This window comes from Micropterus dolomieu, linkage group LG18 (genome assembly GCF_021292245.1).
Source record: "Micropterus dolomieu isolate WLL.071019.BEF.003 ecotype Adirondacks linkage group LG18, ASM2129224v1, whole genome shotgun sequence".
Lineage (NCBI taxonomy): Eukaryota > Metazoa > Chordata > Actinopteri > Centrarchiformes > Centrarchidae > Micropterus > Micropterus dolomieu.
In genome coordinates, this window is record NC_060167.1 from 35,344,820 (window position 1) to 35,359,764 (window position 14,945).

Here is a 14,945-nt window from a genome sequence, read left to right on the forward strand (position 1 = left end):
AAATCTTGTCCAAACATAAACACTGTCTTCATCTGTTCCAATCTGGAACGATCTTATGAGATAGAAAACATTTGATGCCACTTTTAGCTACATTTTTTGATACTATGCACATATCTGGAATTATTTCTGTTGGAGTTGTTACATACTGTCTCTTTCTCTGTCTCACAGGAACTGGTATGATGGTGCAGAACAAGGCCTCCTTCACACTGCCCAGTAACCCTTTCTACCTGATCGCTAGCTTGGTGCTACTCACTCTTGTGTCGTTGCCAGGCCTGTGATCTCAGCCACTCGGTGGACTTTTTACTTGTAATGGCTTGAAACTAAAGCCCCTGTGTCTCGGTCTGTGTTTTGGGTCAGGGTGGGTCTCAGTGGTTGGGGAAGGTTGTAGCACTGCAGGGATTAGAAGGGTGGGGGATGAAGGAGGGGTTTTGGTTTTCTTTTTTTTTATATGTATATATATAAAAACAAAGAAAGTCTTTTTCATTTTTTTTAAACTTCAGGTGGGTTGAAAGGGGTGGGGGAGCAGAGCAGTCCTGTCTGGTTGTGTATTTGTGCACCAGTGTCAGTAAAACCATGCCTTATGGGGACCATCACATCTGTGGCTGACGCATCTCGTACCTGCGTCCTCCAAACTGTAGCTGGCGAGACACAGACTTCAGGTGTAAATTATTCATAGAATCAGTGTATATAACTTGTGTACATGTGATGGGTGTCTGCCTGTTCGCACTGAGAGCAGCTTGACTGATAAGTCTCAGTTGTGGGTGGTGTGAGAGCTGTAAAGATCTGCATCTAAAATATTAAGAACATCTTCATGTTTTTCCTGTCATAATTATATGGTCAGAGTTCCCCATACCCTGAAAAACATGCAGTTTTTTAATGCCGCTTTTCAGTATTGACTCAGTTAGTATTTAAATTAAAACAGGACGGCTCCATAGACTTACTTTCATTTCCAAAGTTGAAACCAGTTGTCAGACTTCAAGTTTAAGTTCAGGATATCTGGAGCCTGGTCCGTTCCACAAAATGTCTTTGACAATGTCCTGGAAATGTGTATAATGTATATTGATAATGTACACATCAAAATATTTACAGTGTTTACATCATGAAAGTCAAACATTTCAGTTTGATATCAATCAATAGGATGCAATTTAATACTTTATTCCCTAAAAGCAAGATCATCTGAATATAGTTATAGGATGAATATCATAAATACATCTTACTAAGAAGATTTGGACACATGTTACCATAGTGATAAACATGTTAGACACATGCCGTTGTATCAGGATACATTATTACCCTGGCTCCCTCAACTCTCCCGAAAAGCAGCATCACATTTTCTCCTTGGACTGGTAGATCCCCGCTACTGTGCCTTGACTACATTTTTCTTTATCTTCATTTTCTCCTTCTTTAGTTTGTAATGCATGGCTTCAAATCCAAAACATTTGTAAAGTTGCATCCACACTTTCTTGTCTACATTAGCCAGCCCGATAACCCAAATATTACTCACACAGGATTTATGTTTCCTGTTTCTTTTCTCTGAAAACACACATTTTGAGCATCTACCCAACTGAGCTTGTTTGACTTGCTGGTCGTGTTGCTCACAGTGTGAACGCAGTCACTCGCTGAAGCACTGAAGAACTTTTTATTGTTGATTTTTAGCTGTGTCTTTATGCTTGTTTGTGTCTCTGCTGTAATTATAACTACAGAAATATGTCACTGTTCCAAATTGATGTTTATATTTTCTATTGTTTATGGCTGATCAGGGGGAAGTATTTTATTGATTGTTTACATTTGTGGTGCCTACATTGTTTGAATAATTCCAACAACAATGTAAAAAATGCTTTTGTTTAGTGTTTATTGGTTTTAGTGCAGCTGCTTTTGTGCTAGTAGGTAGATCTAAAATGCCCGGGGCAGCAGGGCTAAATCACTGGTAGAGATGAAAGAGTTGGTCACCATGGTTATCAGAGAATACAGTTAACAGTGTCATATATCGTCCTCACTGTAATCCTGTCAGCAGCTATCAGCTCTTATGTAACATGTCTGGCTCGTTGCAGTTCACAGGAAGAATGTCGGCAGTATTGGTTTGTCCACAGTTATCCTGTCCAGGTGAGGTCTGGTCAGCATGTCAGACAGACATCAAGTGCTTACAATTTGTGTCTTTTGTTGTCGTTGCCTTACTTTTTTGGTTGATTAGCTTAAAAATTATCTGACTGCCTGTTTAAAGTGTAACTGATGCTTTGAGTTTAGATTGTTGTCCAATAGTCACTAAAAGGTGTGATACATGGTTTTGGTTTTCTATAACTGCCAACACAAAACAGCCCAGTCTACTTTTAATTCAGTAATTATTTTATGTTCTATAATAAGTGTATTTTAGTGGCTATTATCTCAATATATTCTAAATCTTAACAAAATACATTGTAGAAGTTCATTTCTTGACCCTGGAAACAATAATTTGATTTTTTTTTTTTTCAAGCAGCCAAAACATCCGAACATCATTAAAAAAAAAACTCTTTTCAGGCTAGTAGTATGTTGTAGTTTTCAGTTGTCTGTAAATTAGCTGCTAGATGGCCGCCATGTTTCCAAGTCACCTGCTTCTTAGACTAGTTCAAAGCCAAAGCATCAGAGGTTGGTTAATCACATGAGAAACGCCAGGATCCTTTAGATACTGGTTAATCTGTTTTTTTTTTTTTCAGGTCTGCATACATGTGCTGTGACAGTGTATTAGGGCCATTGTTCATAAAAAAACAATAAAAACAGATGAAGGGGGTAATGTTCCAAGAACAAAATTTGAATTTCCAAGATTAAAGTTGTACATTTACGAGAAAAAAACTCTGAGATTCTCAGAGATTGAAGTGGGACATTTTTTCATTTCATTAATAATACAATCAAAGAGTGCAGGCATAAGAGAGGAGGCGGAGCTTTCAGACAGTTAGGTAGATATGAGGGACTGCAACAAAGCCACTTAAAAGCATGTGTCACATCTTACTCATATAGAAATGTCTGCAGTTCTTCCCCAATTGTTATGCTTTTGGTCTTTAAACAGAAGGAAGTATCTTATAATACTGGTTGCTGAAAGTTTTGACTTATTCTTATTAACATCTGCTTATCCGGCTTTTAATAGAGTACTTTAATAACCACACGTTTGCACATGCATGTGAATTTTTTTCTCGTAAATGAGTGACTTTAATAAATGTTTTTCTCTGAATATTACCCCTGTATTTTTTGTACGTACAATGGAAGATTTGAATTGAAGGTTCTCTCTGGATTTACTCTGGATAGAAGATCCAAATGAACTCTTCTTCTTTGTTGTTGTTGTTGTTGTTGTATTGTATTTAAACATTTTCATGGTCTGGATTAACCAAAACAGTTTTATGTTACTTCAGTATTACATTTTATACTTTGCAAGTGGTTGAATGATAAGCCTCTTGATTGTACAAAGATGATCTTATTTTTGTTAGACAAAAGTAATTTTTTTTTATGCGCTTCATACTTGACACCAAAATGTTTACTTTATCATTTTATTGACGTTAGTTTGGCTGTAAAAAAAAATATGTGTTAGGCAAACTTTTTCTATAAACACTTGAAAGCTAAATATCACAACAAACAAGTACTCCCTGAATTTCACTTTGTGGAATATTAGCTGTAGACACATTATTATTATAATTGCTCACATGTTGTTTGATTAATAAAAAATTAGGTTGAAGTTTGGTTAGACCAATATACCAGTGTACTCATATTTGGAGCCGTCAAATCTCAGCTGTGGTGTCAGCATGGTCTACCTCCAGGCCTACAATTTTTTAGATATAATGTCCCATAATAGTTTAAATACTGATTGTGGGTTTAGTGTCAGTTTCAGAGCTGACTTATAGTAGTGTCGGCCTTCAAAAACATTTGTTCCAAACCTGATTTTAAATCACCATCACTGTCTTTTGCTCAGAAAGGTTGAGTTTCACACAATTGCTTCATCTCTGCACTAGTCCAGAAGCTGGAAATTTTCAGAACCATTGAACAATGTCCTGGTTTGTGTTTTTGTGCTTTACAAAGTAAAAAGTGTTTTCCCAATGCCTTTAGTATTCATTGAAGAGCCATAATGTCATTTCACCATGTCTGGTGCCCAGTCCCTGAATGTTCTGGTTCTGGTTCATTGATCTGGACTCTGCCGGCACACAGATTTCATCCCTCACTTAAGGTGGTAACAGCGAGTCTGTGTTCATATGGCTGGACTGAATGCACTGGATCAATTGCCTTTGGGCCTTTTCAAAATTGTGATTGAATGAAAATGTAAGGGAGGGGTGCTACTTGTAAATATGATTTAAATAAAAACCTTGGGATTGTATTTCAGCAAGTGTGCATTTACTACATTCACAATCCTGTGTATTGAATGACTACCCACATAGACCACAGTAGTTACACATTTTGGTGTGAGGGCAGAGGAAGCAGTTTGAGCACTTTCACAGTCTGATTTCTCTGGCTACTGTCAAAAGATCCATTATAGTCTGTAGCTTGCTTATTTGAATAAGACTGTAGTAGTATTATACATGTTTTGGCTAAAACTCGGGTCTTGTCTCAAACTCATATACAAGAACAAAATTGAACTTAACTGCAGAACAGACATCATGTGGAGTAATTATAACTAAAGTTCAGGAACTAGACCACACCTCCCTGTCGCATTATTCCAGCCACCTGTACTTCACTCATTCCATCCACCTGTGCCTCTCTAATCCAATCACCTGCACATGTACTGTATATACTATATATAAACCCGTCCAACCCCTTTCTCTCTCAGTTCTCACGACCGTTTGTCTAGTCCGACACACAAAAAAGTTAATTATAACTTTTGTTCACCTTAATATGCATCACAAACTGGTTCTCAGCCCCTCGGACTGCCACAGCCAGCCATGGAGTTCCATGTCATGGACCCACTTCATTTCCTCCTGTCCTTTCCCTGTTCCCCTCCCTCTCCAGCGCCCCACCTCCACTCTTCCCTCTACATTCCCCTGCATTTTCCGTTCCTACAGCAACCCCCGGTCTTCCCGCTACACCCATCTTCAATCCCACGACCACCAGCAATTTCACTTTTGCCTCTGCCGTTCCCCCGTCCTCCCACTTTTAGTCGTACGCCCCTCTCCCTCCTCCTTTCACCTTCTGTTAGACAACATATCCTCTCAGGTACTTACCTCGACCTCGTACTTCTTCCCCAGCCATTCATCAGCACCACCACCAGCCCCAGGGAGCTCTTAACACCCCATGGGACGACCCACTTATACGTCCCCCACTTTCACGTTCTAGAGAAATCACAGCTGTAGAATTTGCCTTAGTTTTTTCCTTTTATCACCATACCATCTGTTCAGTCCTCCCCAACCGCAGGGCCAAGTTGGACGACTACCTCTCCATCATCTTGGATTTGGCTCTGCGGTTCAGGTTTTTTTTCCCACATATCTTGTCCTATTTCCATCCCAGGCCACAGGGCAATTTAATAAGGGCACCTACTGGGGCACCCTTGTCTCAGAACTTTACTGCAGAGTATTCACAGCATGCTCCTCCTTGGCTTGCAACCTGCAGGGCGCCCCGTCTCCTCCAGCCACCAGCTGTGTCATTGCTACTCCTTTACCCCAAGCCTCCATCTCCTATTATCCCCAAACCACTAACCCTCCTACCAAGAAAACATTGCACCCCATAACCCCACCCAGCGCAGTTTCTGACCATGCAGGAAACTCAAAACACTGATCTCATCCATGCCCTAAAATCCACCAGTTCCCCATCCACACTTTCACTTCCAGTTTCCATCCAGGCATCGAGGTTATCCCAGATCCACTATAGCCTCCAGTCCGTCCTCGCCGAGCCTCTACAGTGGCCAAGCCCCCCCTTCCCCTATTCACCTCACCAACCATACCAGCATCACAACCAGAACTTACTTTAGCAAAGACCATCTCCCCCCACGTCTCAGTACAGATATCATGCACCATGCAACAAGCTCACACGACACCAACCTCAACCATCTTGTCTCTCTCTTTTTGTCAACATTGAGGACGCATCCATCTTGTTTGAATGAACTTCTTTCAGTGTGAGCTCCACGTTGTGGTCTCTCAGTTGATCTGTACAGTGTGAGCATTAAAATTGCAGGTTTTGGCTGTGCAGAAAGGCCGACTAACACGTGTCTTAGAACACCCAGGGCACATGTCCGTCCTTATCCAACCATCTGCCCTGATACCAAGGTTTTGTTTTCACCAGGAAACAAAACCAGATTCCCAGCAGGAAGATGCAAGCTCTATTTCAGGTTTCAGGTACATTGAGGCTGTCTACATCTATCACCTATTTACCACCCCTACTATTTCATTAACACTTATCATTATTTCCTAATATTAATTCATGCACACTTATCATTGAATTGAACTGAAAGCTCATTTCAAATCTTGTCTGATTCTTTCATTGCTTTGCCCAGTGTTACCTGGAAGTGGGGTTATTTGGCAATCAGACTTAAAGCCCTTATCAGCTGCACTTTGACACCAGCTATTAGTCATTAATGAGTCAAATATAAATCTGACCCAAGTTCCCTGAGCTCTGGACTCTGCTTCTGTTCCTCTTGAAGAAAGGTAATGAGATTAACACCATTTTTGGAATTGTGTCATATACAGCTAGCATTTTGCTACAAGTTGATTCATAAAAGGGTTACATTCCATTGTACTACAATTATTAGAAGATAAGAATTATTTTCATTATTGACTAACTCAAAGATTATTGTTTTGAATAATCAAAATGTCGTTTACCATATAAAATGTTAAAGAATAGTATGAAATGTTCATCAAACAGCATCTGACTGAAGTTATGTCTTAGAACAGCTTATTCTGTCTCAGAAAAAAACAAAGCCATTTCATTTACTATAATATGAAATGCAGAAAAAAATCATCACTTAACACACTAATTGTTTCAGCTGGAGTTTTTCATACATTTTATCTCATCTTTTAGAGGTTCACTGCTGCAGCAGCAAATTGGTTGGATCTCCAGAGAACACAATGGCGAGACTCCTCTCAGGTAAATACCATTCACTCTTAAATTCAGTATTTCTATATACCAGATGAGTGTGTGTGTGTATGTGTGGGTGTAAAAAACTATTTAAGTCATACATTTATTATTCATTTTATCATTTAGCTAGTCATTTTGGAAGGAAATATATCAGTTAGCGTATTTTGGTACCATTATTAATCTTATTTATCTCATGTTTCACAAATTTCAAATGTATTCAGGCTAATTTTAGTATCTAAAGTAATATCCTATATTCAAATCTTACAGAAATGATATTGAAATAAATTGCTTAAATTGGTAACTACATAGAAAACATACAGTTTTTGCACTCAAAAAAAGATATTGTATTAATCGGATGTTGTTTACTAGGTGAATATATGCAGTTTTTCTTGCATCAGTTTTATTTGTAGTTGGTTGTTCTTTTGCATACTACGTCCCTGTTATGTTTTTCTTTGCAGCTCTGGGCGTTCTGCTCGTTCTGCATGTCGGTAAGCATTAGTTGTGAACAACAACAGGCAGTGGCTCTTCTTCAAACTAATATGATCAAAGTGTCAGAACAAACGCAGGAGCTCTTAAAAGTCTCATCGCTGATGTCCTACTGTCTTCCCTCAGCCTCATCCGCTAAACTGGTGTGCCACATGACCAACTGGGCCCAGTACAGACCCAGCAGTGCGAAATTCACCCCAGACAACATCGACCCCTTCCTGTGCACACACGTCATCTACGCTCTGGCAACCATCAACAGCTTCAACCAGATCCACCCCATCGAGTGGAACGATGAGCAGCAGTACAGCAGGCTCAACAACCTCAGGAATGTGTGAGTTAACGCAGTCTGTACACTCAACCATTATGGACGCCAACAATCTGCTGATGTGGCTTATTTAAGCCTAACACCTGTTTTCAAAAAACATGGAATGATATTTTGATTGATTATATACGGATACATATCCAATTCAGTTAATGCATTTTTATAAGACAAGTGTATCAAAGAAAAATCTTCTGCACAATAATTTTCTGAACTTCAGAACTGGGACATAAAAGGCCTGTCATTTAGACCATCATGAGGCCAAGCCTAGCATTAAAATTACATAATGGAGGGAGGAACTATCACCATATTAGCTATGTCTTATAATGAATGAAGGGCTAATTTGCAACTCAGTGAAAGTAAATATACTGATCATATAACACCACCGTAGATAAACAAAATGTGTTAATCTACAGACTTTATGAGCTGACATGAGAGCTTGGGACAACACTCTACAACATAAAATGCATTTTTACTTTGCAACCTCCACTCTCAGATTGTTCCTGATTTTATGTTGCACAAGGTTGACCTGTTTCAAGTTTAAGTTCAAATTCAAGTTCCCATTTATTTATAATCCACATTTCATACAAATGTATCTCGAAGTGCTTTCTGGACTATTCATACATTATAACTATGTAAATGTTCTATAGGCACTGTTTAAAAGAAGTGTCTTAAATTTTAAACAAGTATAATACAGAGACACTTCTCAGGTCAGCAGGCTGACTGTTCCATCTGCTCCAGGACAAACACTAAAAACAGACAACAATAGTAAGATCTTTTCTTTGCCTAGCTCCAAATGATCAGATATGAACCCTGGAGCAAGGTCATTTACAAAAGGCTTTAATGTGGCAATCATACAGTCATTAAGTGTGAGTTGTAACATAGACAGCTGCATTCTTGATTAGCTGCAATTTCCTCGTGGATGTTTGGCAAGTCCAGAAAGAAAGCATTAGTCTTAATTATGGGATTTTAGATCTTAGAACTGTAGTAAGACTTCAGTCCCATCACTATTTAATATGTTTAAAACTTCCAGCTAATGAAATAGTATTTAATCGGCAGAACTGTTTTGTGTTAATAATGTGAAATTATTTAAGGTTATGTTTGTCTCTCTCTTTGCTATTAGCAATCCTGCACTGAAAACTCTACTGTCTGTTGGTGGCACAGTCAATGGAATAAGCCCGTAAGTTCAAATATGACCCCAGGTCTCAGGGTCTCCCACACACAACCCCAATATCCTTGACATACAGTTAACACAGACCAGAAACCTTCCTCTACCACTTGGTATTGCCAGAATGAAGGCCACAGGATATGTTTTATTCATCTCGCTAGATTCATCGCCATGGTTGCCAGGCCTGAGGGCCGTGCAGCCTTCATCAGGTCGGCCATCAGCTTCCTGCGCACCCATAACTTTGATGGGCTGAACCTGGACTGGGAATATCCTGGAAACAATGGCAGCCCACAGGAGGACAAGGAGAAGTTCACCCTGCTGGTCACGGTTAGCATGAACTTCATATGTCACCAAGAGTTGTTGTTAATGGTGGTGTATTTGAGTGTTTCCCATATGGGTTGCATTTCAACCAGCCTAAAAGCTATAAGTGTCGAACCTTTTTGTGAAAAAGGAAACGACATTCTCCTAAAAAATGGTGCAGTTCATGTAACTTTCAGTCTCATCATCTCAGTGTCTTCATGCAGGATCCATGGGGGCATATGCATTGCCATCTGCCACACAGTTGCTCGCTGAGGCTAAAGCATAATTTAGAATAAAATATGTACTCAGTTGTACTTTTTATACTGTGTGACAAACTAATGAACAAATGAACAAGACCAAGAGACTACAGCCATGGTGGCGGCTCTGAGGCTGACGCATGGTGGTGCTTTGAGCTAAATGCTAATGTCAGGATGATAACATGCTCGCAATGACAGTTCTAGACTAATGTTTCCCATGTTCACCATCATAGTGTAGCACATTAATATTCTAACTATTGTTAATTAGCACTATACACAGAGTAAAGCTAAAATGAATGTCCTCAGTTTGGAAGCATTTGGAAAAATGGATGAGAAGTCAGTAGGTCATCAATGTTATTACTATTTATTCTCATGGTGGCGCTAGAGGATCATCAAAGCCAGCAGGATTCATCTAATATCCGTCCAAAATGTCCATCCATCCATCAAATCGTCAACCGCTTATCCTGCGTACAGGGTCGCGGGGGCCTGGAGCCAATCCCAGCTGACATTGGGTGAAAGGCGGGGTACACCCTGGACAGGTCGCCTGTCCATCGCAGGGCCACACATAGACAAACAACCACACACACTCACGACAATGTTAGAGAAACCAATTAACCTAGCCTGCATGTCTGGATGGTGGGAGGAAGCCGGAGCACCCGGAGAGAACCCACACAGACACGGGGAGAACATGCAAACTCCACACAGAAAGGCCGGGGCAGCAGGGGTTTTGTCCAAAATGTAACAATAATAATTTATAAATAATGAGATACTGTATCTCACCTGCTGATGGTGCTAGAATATCATCTTAGGCACCATCAACATCTGTACAAAATGTCATGGCAATCCATCCAATAGTTGCTGAGATATTTCAGTCTGCCTGTCTGTATTGTGCAATCAATATTAGTCTTACACAGAGTGTGAATGCAAGCAGTCACATACGCATACTAAGAGAAAAGCCTGCTCCTCTGTCTCATACCCATCAATCTTTCAGGCCCTCTTAGCAATTTCTGCTGTTTTCCAAAAGAGTTGTCAAAACAAACTCATATGTTATTTAATCTGGCCTTGATTATCTCGAATCTGGGCTGGACGCCCAAGCCAAGCTTGAACACACGTCTCCCTTGATTCCTCCCAAATCATCATGACCCTCAGATGTTCCTGTCTGCCACTTTCATGTAAGACATACAGAAAGTATACCCACAGTAGCCTATAGATCATCACACACCCTCTTTCTTATACATATAGTCAGGTACATAATGAAACATAAAAACACCTACCCTGATGAAAACACTTTTTTTGTATTGTTGTGTTCCAGACAGTTACTGCGGTCAGTGTGTCCTTTTTCCAGGAACTGTTGAGCGCTATCTTCAGCTTTCCCACTAGAAACCATCTGTGTATTTGACTGCTTTTATATTTATCACTTCTTGCCTGTGGCTTCACTACACAGTGTATTTTGGCACAGAGATTTAACTCAGCGACCAAACTCTCCTAGGCCTCTCTTAACATGTATGGACCTTAAATGACTTAATATGACATCCGATACATATTTTACACTGTTGTAACAGCACATCTGACCTGTCCTGATTTTACCACACTAGCATGGCTAAAATCATGGTACACATTATGAAATACATGTGTAGCCCCCTATGGGCTGTGTTTAAAATAGTATAATAAATACCACCCTTGAGCCAGCATTATTTTATTGTTTTAAATGCACATTGTCCTGTGTGACAAACTAATAAAAAAGAAAGTGAAATGTAATTCAAATGGTAATATTACACAATGAATGACTGAACAACCAAAGTGCTGTGAGACACATCATTCTGTCTTCACCAAAAGACTGTGGTTGTAGAAGGACACAGACAGAAACTATCAGATGTGGAGGATCAGAGGTGTTTTTGTTCATTCTGCCTGCAGGAGCTGTCCAAGGCCTTTGAGGATGATGCCAGAGACAACAGGAAAACTCAGCTGCTGCTGTCCGCCAATGTTGCTGCTTTCCGTCCCAACATCGACAGAGCCTATGAGGTCAACAAGATTGCACCGTAAGTTTGATTTCACTAGACTCAATGTACGTTTATGTTCAGAGGAGTAAGGTATCCAAAAAAGTATAGGTTTGTTAAGACAGATAGGGGTGTCAGTATCTTGCTCAAGGACATCTGGTAGATAAATAAGAACATGAGACCAGCGTTCACTGATAGGACAGAAGTTTGAAAGATCACTGAACTTTACTATTTTATTTTCTAATGTGCGTCTTATTGTTCGGAGTTGCAGAGAACCTTTACTGTTAAACCCAATAGTTTGCATGTGCTGTATACTATGTCCATCTTCTATGGCTAATCTAAACACAAATGCTTAAAATCAACAGACACCTTGACTTCATCAACGTCATGACCTATGACTTCCATGGATCCTGGGAGGCAGTTACTGGACACAACAGCCCACTGTACCGCAGCTCTGTGGACTCCGGCTCGCACATTCATCACAATATCGTAAGACACACAATAGACAGACGCCTGTAAACTACACACACTTCGTGACATTCGTCCATGTGTTAGTATTGTCAAATTGTCCAAAATGCATTTCAAGAAGCTTTATCTCACTGATGAGAACAACATTTAGTGTAAATACTTTAACACAAGGGGACAGAGGGTCTCACAAAAACCTAGGACAATGAGTTGTGTTATAATATTTAATATAGATATCACGTTTTTGTCAGCAAATACTTACATATTCAACAGCCACAGGGTGGCATTAGCATTCATCTGGAGTCATGTTCCTAGCCAGCATTTGAATGTAATTCCAGTATTCACTCCTGTTTTAGCTTTATTTTGTTCTCTAACGCTTGCTTTTTAGCTGCTACACCTTTAAACTTAAATAATGTGCTGAGATTCACAGTATCTGCAGTAGTGACAGACATTTACATTACAGAGAGGCATCAGATTCAATGTTAAAATCAAAAATATACATTTTGTACTCTAGTATTTACATCTCCTTTGTCCTTTTCTATAGAACTCCTCTCTATCCTACTGGCTGGCTCTGGGAGCCCCAGCTGAGAAGCTGCTGCTGGGTTTCCCCACCTACGGACGAACCTACCGCCTTAGCAGCGCAGTTACCGCCCTAGGAGCACCGGCTAATGGCCCCGCAGACGCCGGACCCTACACTCGCACTGCTGGCTTCTGGGCATACTATGAGGTACAACACATTCATATAATGCCTAGATGAGTTAAAGTCAATAATTCCCCAGGATTGGCCGCTGCATCTGTGTGCAATGATGTGAAAATGTAAAATCTCACACGATACTGTGCCAGTTAAGCCTCACTGGAACGTCTGTAATAAAAGAAACACCCTAAAGTCAGATGTATTGTGATTACTGTCTGTACTGTGAAAGAAATTACATTTTAGAATTGTGTTCAACCTGTTACATGACCAGAACTTAAAAAAACAGCGACTTTAGAACAGGCCCCAAAACAATGTACATAAGTTCCAGTTGACACTATACATTTAGTACACAAGGGGGATCTGCTGGGGTCAATTTTGTTAACAACTTAAGGTGTTCTGTGAGTCTGTGTAGTATCTGATGTTGTATTACCTTTCTATTACGAAGAAAAGGGAGTGAGAGGCTCGAATACAAATATCCTCTTCCTATCCTTTTCATATCCTTCCTCCTAAACTCCACTGTAACAACATGATTCAACATCAATATGACTTGTGATCATCTACATTTGACCAAGAAACAAATACACCTCTGAAAAACAAGGGGAACCAAAATTATAAATGTAAAAATAAAGGTTGACCTTCAGTAAATATGGAAACTTCCCAATCCCTGAGTTTTCTCATGTAACTGTTTATGTGTGTGTTTCCAGATCTGTGACTTCACATCCAGTGCGACTCTTGGATGGATCTCTGAACAGGAGGTTCCTTATGCTTCTTATGGCAGTTCCTGGGTGGGCTATGATGACAAGCGCAGCTATTCTTCCAAGGTAGCCAACAGCACCATTACTACTATAATAATGTTATTAGGCAACACATTTCCACTCTTATCAGTGATGAAAGGTTCTGGTGAAGTTCTTGCTTTTATGATCTGAAGTATGTTTGGAGGATAAATAACAGGCCCTCCAACAAGAGTTAATTCTAGTATTTTTAGTTTCTGTGTCTCCATTCTAGGTCTATTTCATAGATCTGTAGCTGCTGCTATTTAATCATCTCTGTTACTGATGTGGTCGTCCTGTAGGTCCAGTGGATGACTGCCCACAGCCTGGGAGGTGCACATGTGTGGACTCTGGACATGGATGACTTTGGTGGATACTTCTGCTCAGCTGGAACTTACCCGCTCATCAACCACCTCAGGATGTCAATGGGTAAATACCATAGTTCAGCTAATTTACAAAGCCATCAGCGATCAGTCCCAGAATCTTGAAAGCAATTAAACTTGCCTTCCTGTATTTGATAGTTTTTAAAAAAAAAAAAAAAAAAATTAGGTTTGTGTTTCACTTTTGGTGCAGTTTGTAGTCACGTGTCAAAATAGGTTGGTTTAGCCTCTGGTTATTGTATTTCATTTTTATTTTTTATTCATTATTCTAACTCACAACTTTCTTCATATCTGATTCTGTAGGCTTCTCTCCAAAGCCCACCACCACCCCAGGCCCCACTACCACCAGGAACCCCATCGCCGACTTCTGCCGTGGCCGCCCCGATGGCCTGTATGAGAATATCGCTGATAAGACCACCTACTTCCAGTGCTTCCAGGGAAACACCTACCTGCACCGCTGCCAGCCTGGCCTGATCTACTGGGACTCCTGCAAGTGCTGCAACTGGCCCTGAGCTACAAAAACTTGAATTACAAGCACACAGTCCATGAGAAAATCGCTCTTTGCAGCTGGCTCACTGCGTTCCTAAACAAAATAAACAAAACCATATCATTACATGCCCTGGTGAAAGATATGACTATTACTTTTGTGTTTTGTAAGAAAAGTGAACATTTCTCTACACTTCATACATATTAAATTCATTTTATACTCTGCTTATCTACATTTATTCTTAATTTGGTGACTCCAGTTTTAAGTGAAGGTTACTGGTGTGTTTCCAGTGTTTGTGTCCACTCCACTATAACACTCTCAACAGTAATATATTCTTATGTATGTCTGTCCACATACTTTCAGCAGTAACTCTATAGTATTGTAAGATACACAAAAACCTTCAGTTGTAGACTAGTTGATGAGCAAATTGGTAACGATTCAAAAACTAACTGAGAATTGATACATCATTCTCATCTCAATGCGTCATAACTGACGCTTTCAGATAGCGTGACAAAACGTAAGGATTTTACACTAAAGGTACCCTTCAGCATCCATATGAAACGCCCCCGTTTCCTACGTTGCAGCAACACAAGGGAGGCTAA

General features: G+C 40.0%; 2 protein-coding genes across 3 annotated transcripts in view; both read left to right on the forward strand.

Moving 5' to 3' along the window:
• Window positions 1-4,333, forward strand: part of cntn2 (contactin 2) — a 53,184-nt gene extending 48,851 nt beyond the window's left edge. For both annotated transcript variants that reach the window (XM_046028394.1, XM_046028395.1), the window contains exon 23: window positions 169-4,333. In XM_046028394.1, coding sequence (XP_045884350.1) covers window positions 169-278 — 110 coding nt within the window. In that variant the 3' untranslated portion in view covers window positions 279-4,333. The remainder of the gene's footprint in view (window positions 1-168) is intronic.
• Window positions 2,034-14,945, forward strand: chia.1 (chitinase, acidic.1). The gene is made up of 12 exons (XM_046028397.1): window positions 2,034-2,103; window positions 6,964-7,029; window positions 7,479-7,508; window positions 7,633-7,837; window positions 8,949-9,005; window positions 9,155-9,320; window positions 11,465-11,589; window positions 11,913-12,036; window positions 12,557-12,739; window positions 13,411-13,527; window positions 13,779-13,905; window positions 14,160-14,945. The coding sequence occupies exons 1-12, from the start codon at window positions 2,034-2,036 to the stop codon at window positions 14,366-14,368; spliced, it is 1,479 nt and encodes a 492-aa protein (XP_045884353.1). The 3' UTR covers window positions 14,369-14,945.

What these genes read in the sequence shown, in the direction of transcription:
- chia.1 (XM_046028397.1), top strand. Translation starts at nt 2,034, where the DNA reads ATGTCTGGCTCGTTGCAGTTCACAGGAAGAATGTCGGCAGTATTGGTT. An exon ending in ACAGTCAATGGAATAAGCCC is followed by an intron (nt 9,006 to 9,154) that starts GTAAGTTCAAAT and finishes TCATCTCGCTAG; the next exon opens with ATTCATCGCCATGGTTGCCA. An exon ending in AGCGCAGCTATTCTTCCAAG is followed by an intron (nt 13,528 to 13,778) that starts GTAGCCAACAGC and finishes GTCGTCCTGTAG; the next exon opens with GTCCAGTGGATGACTGCCCA.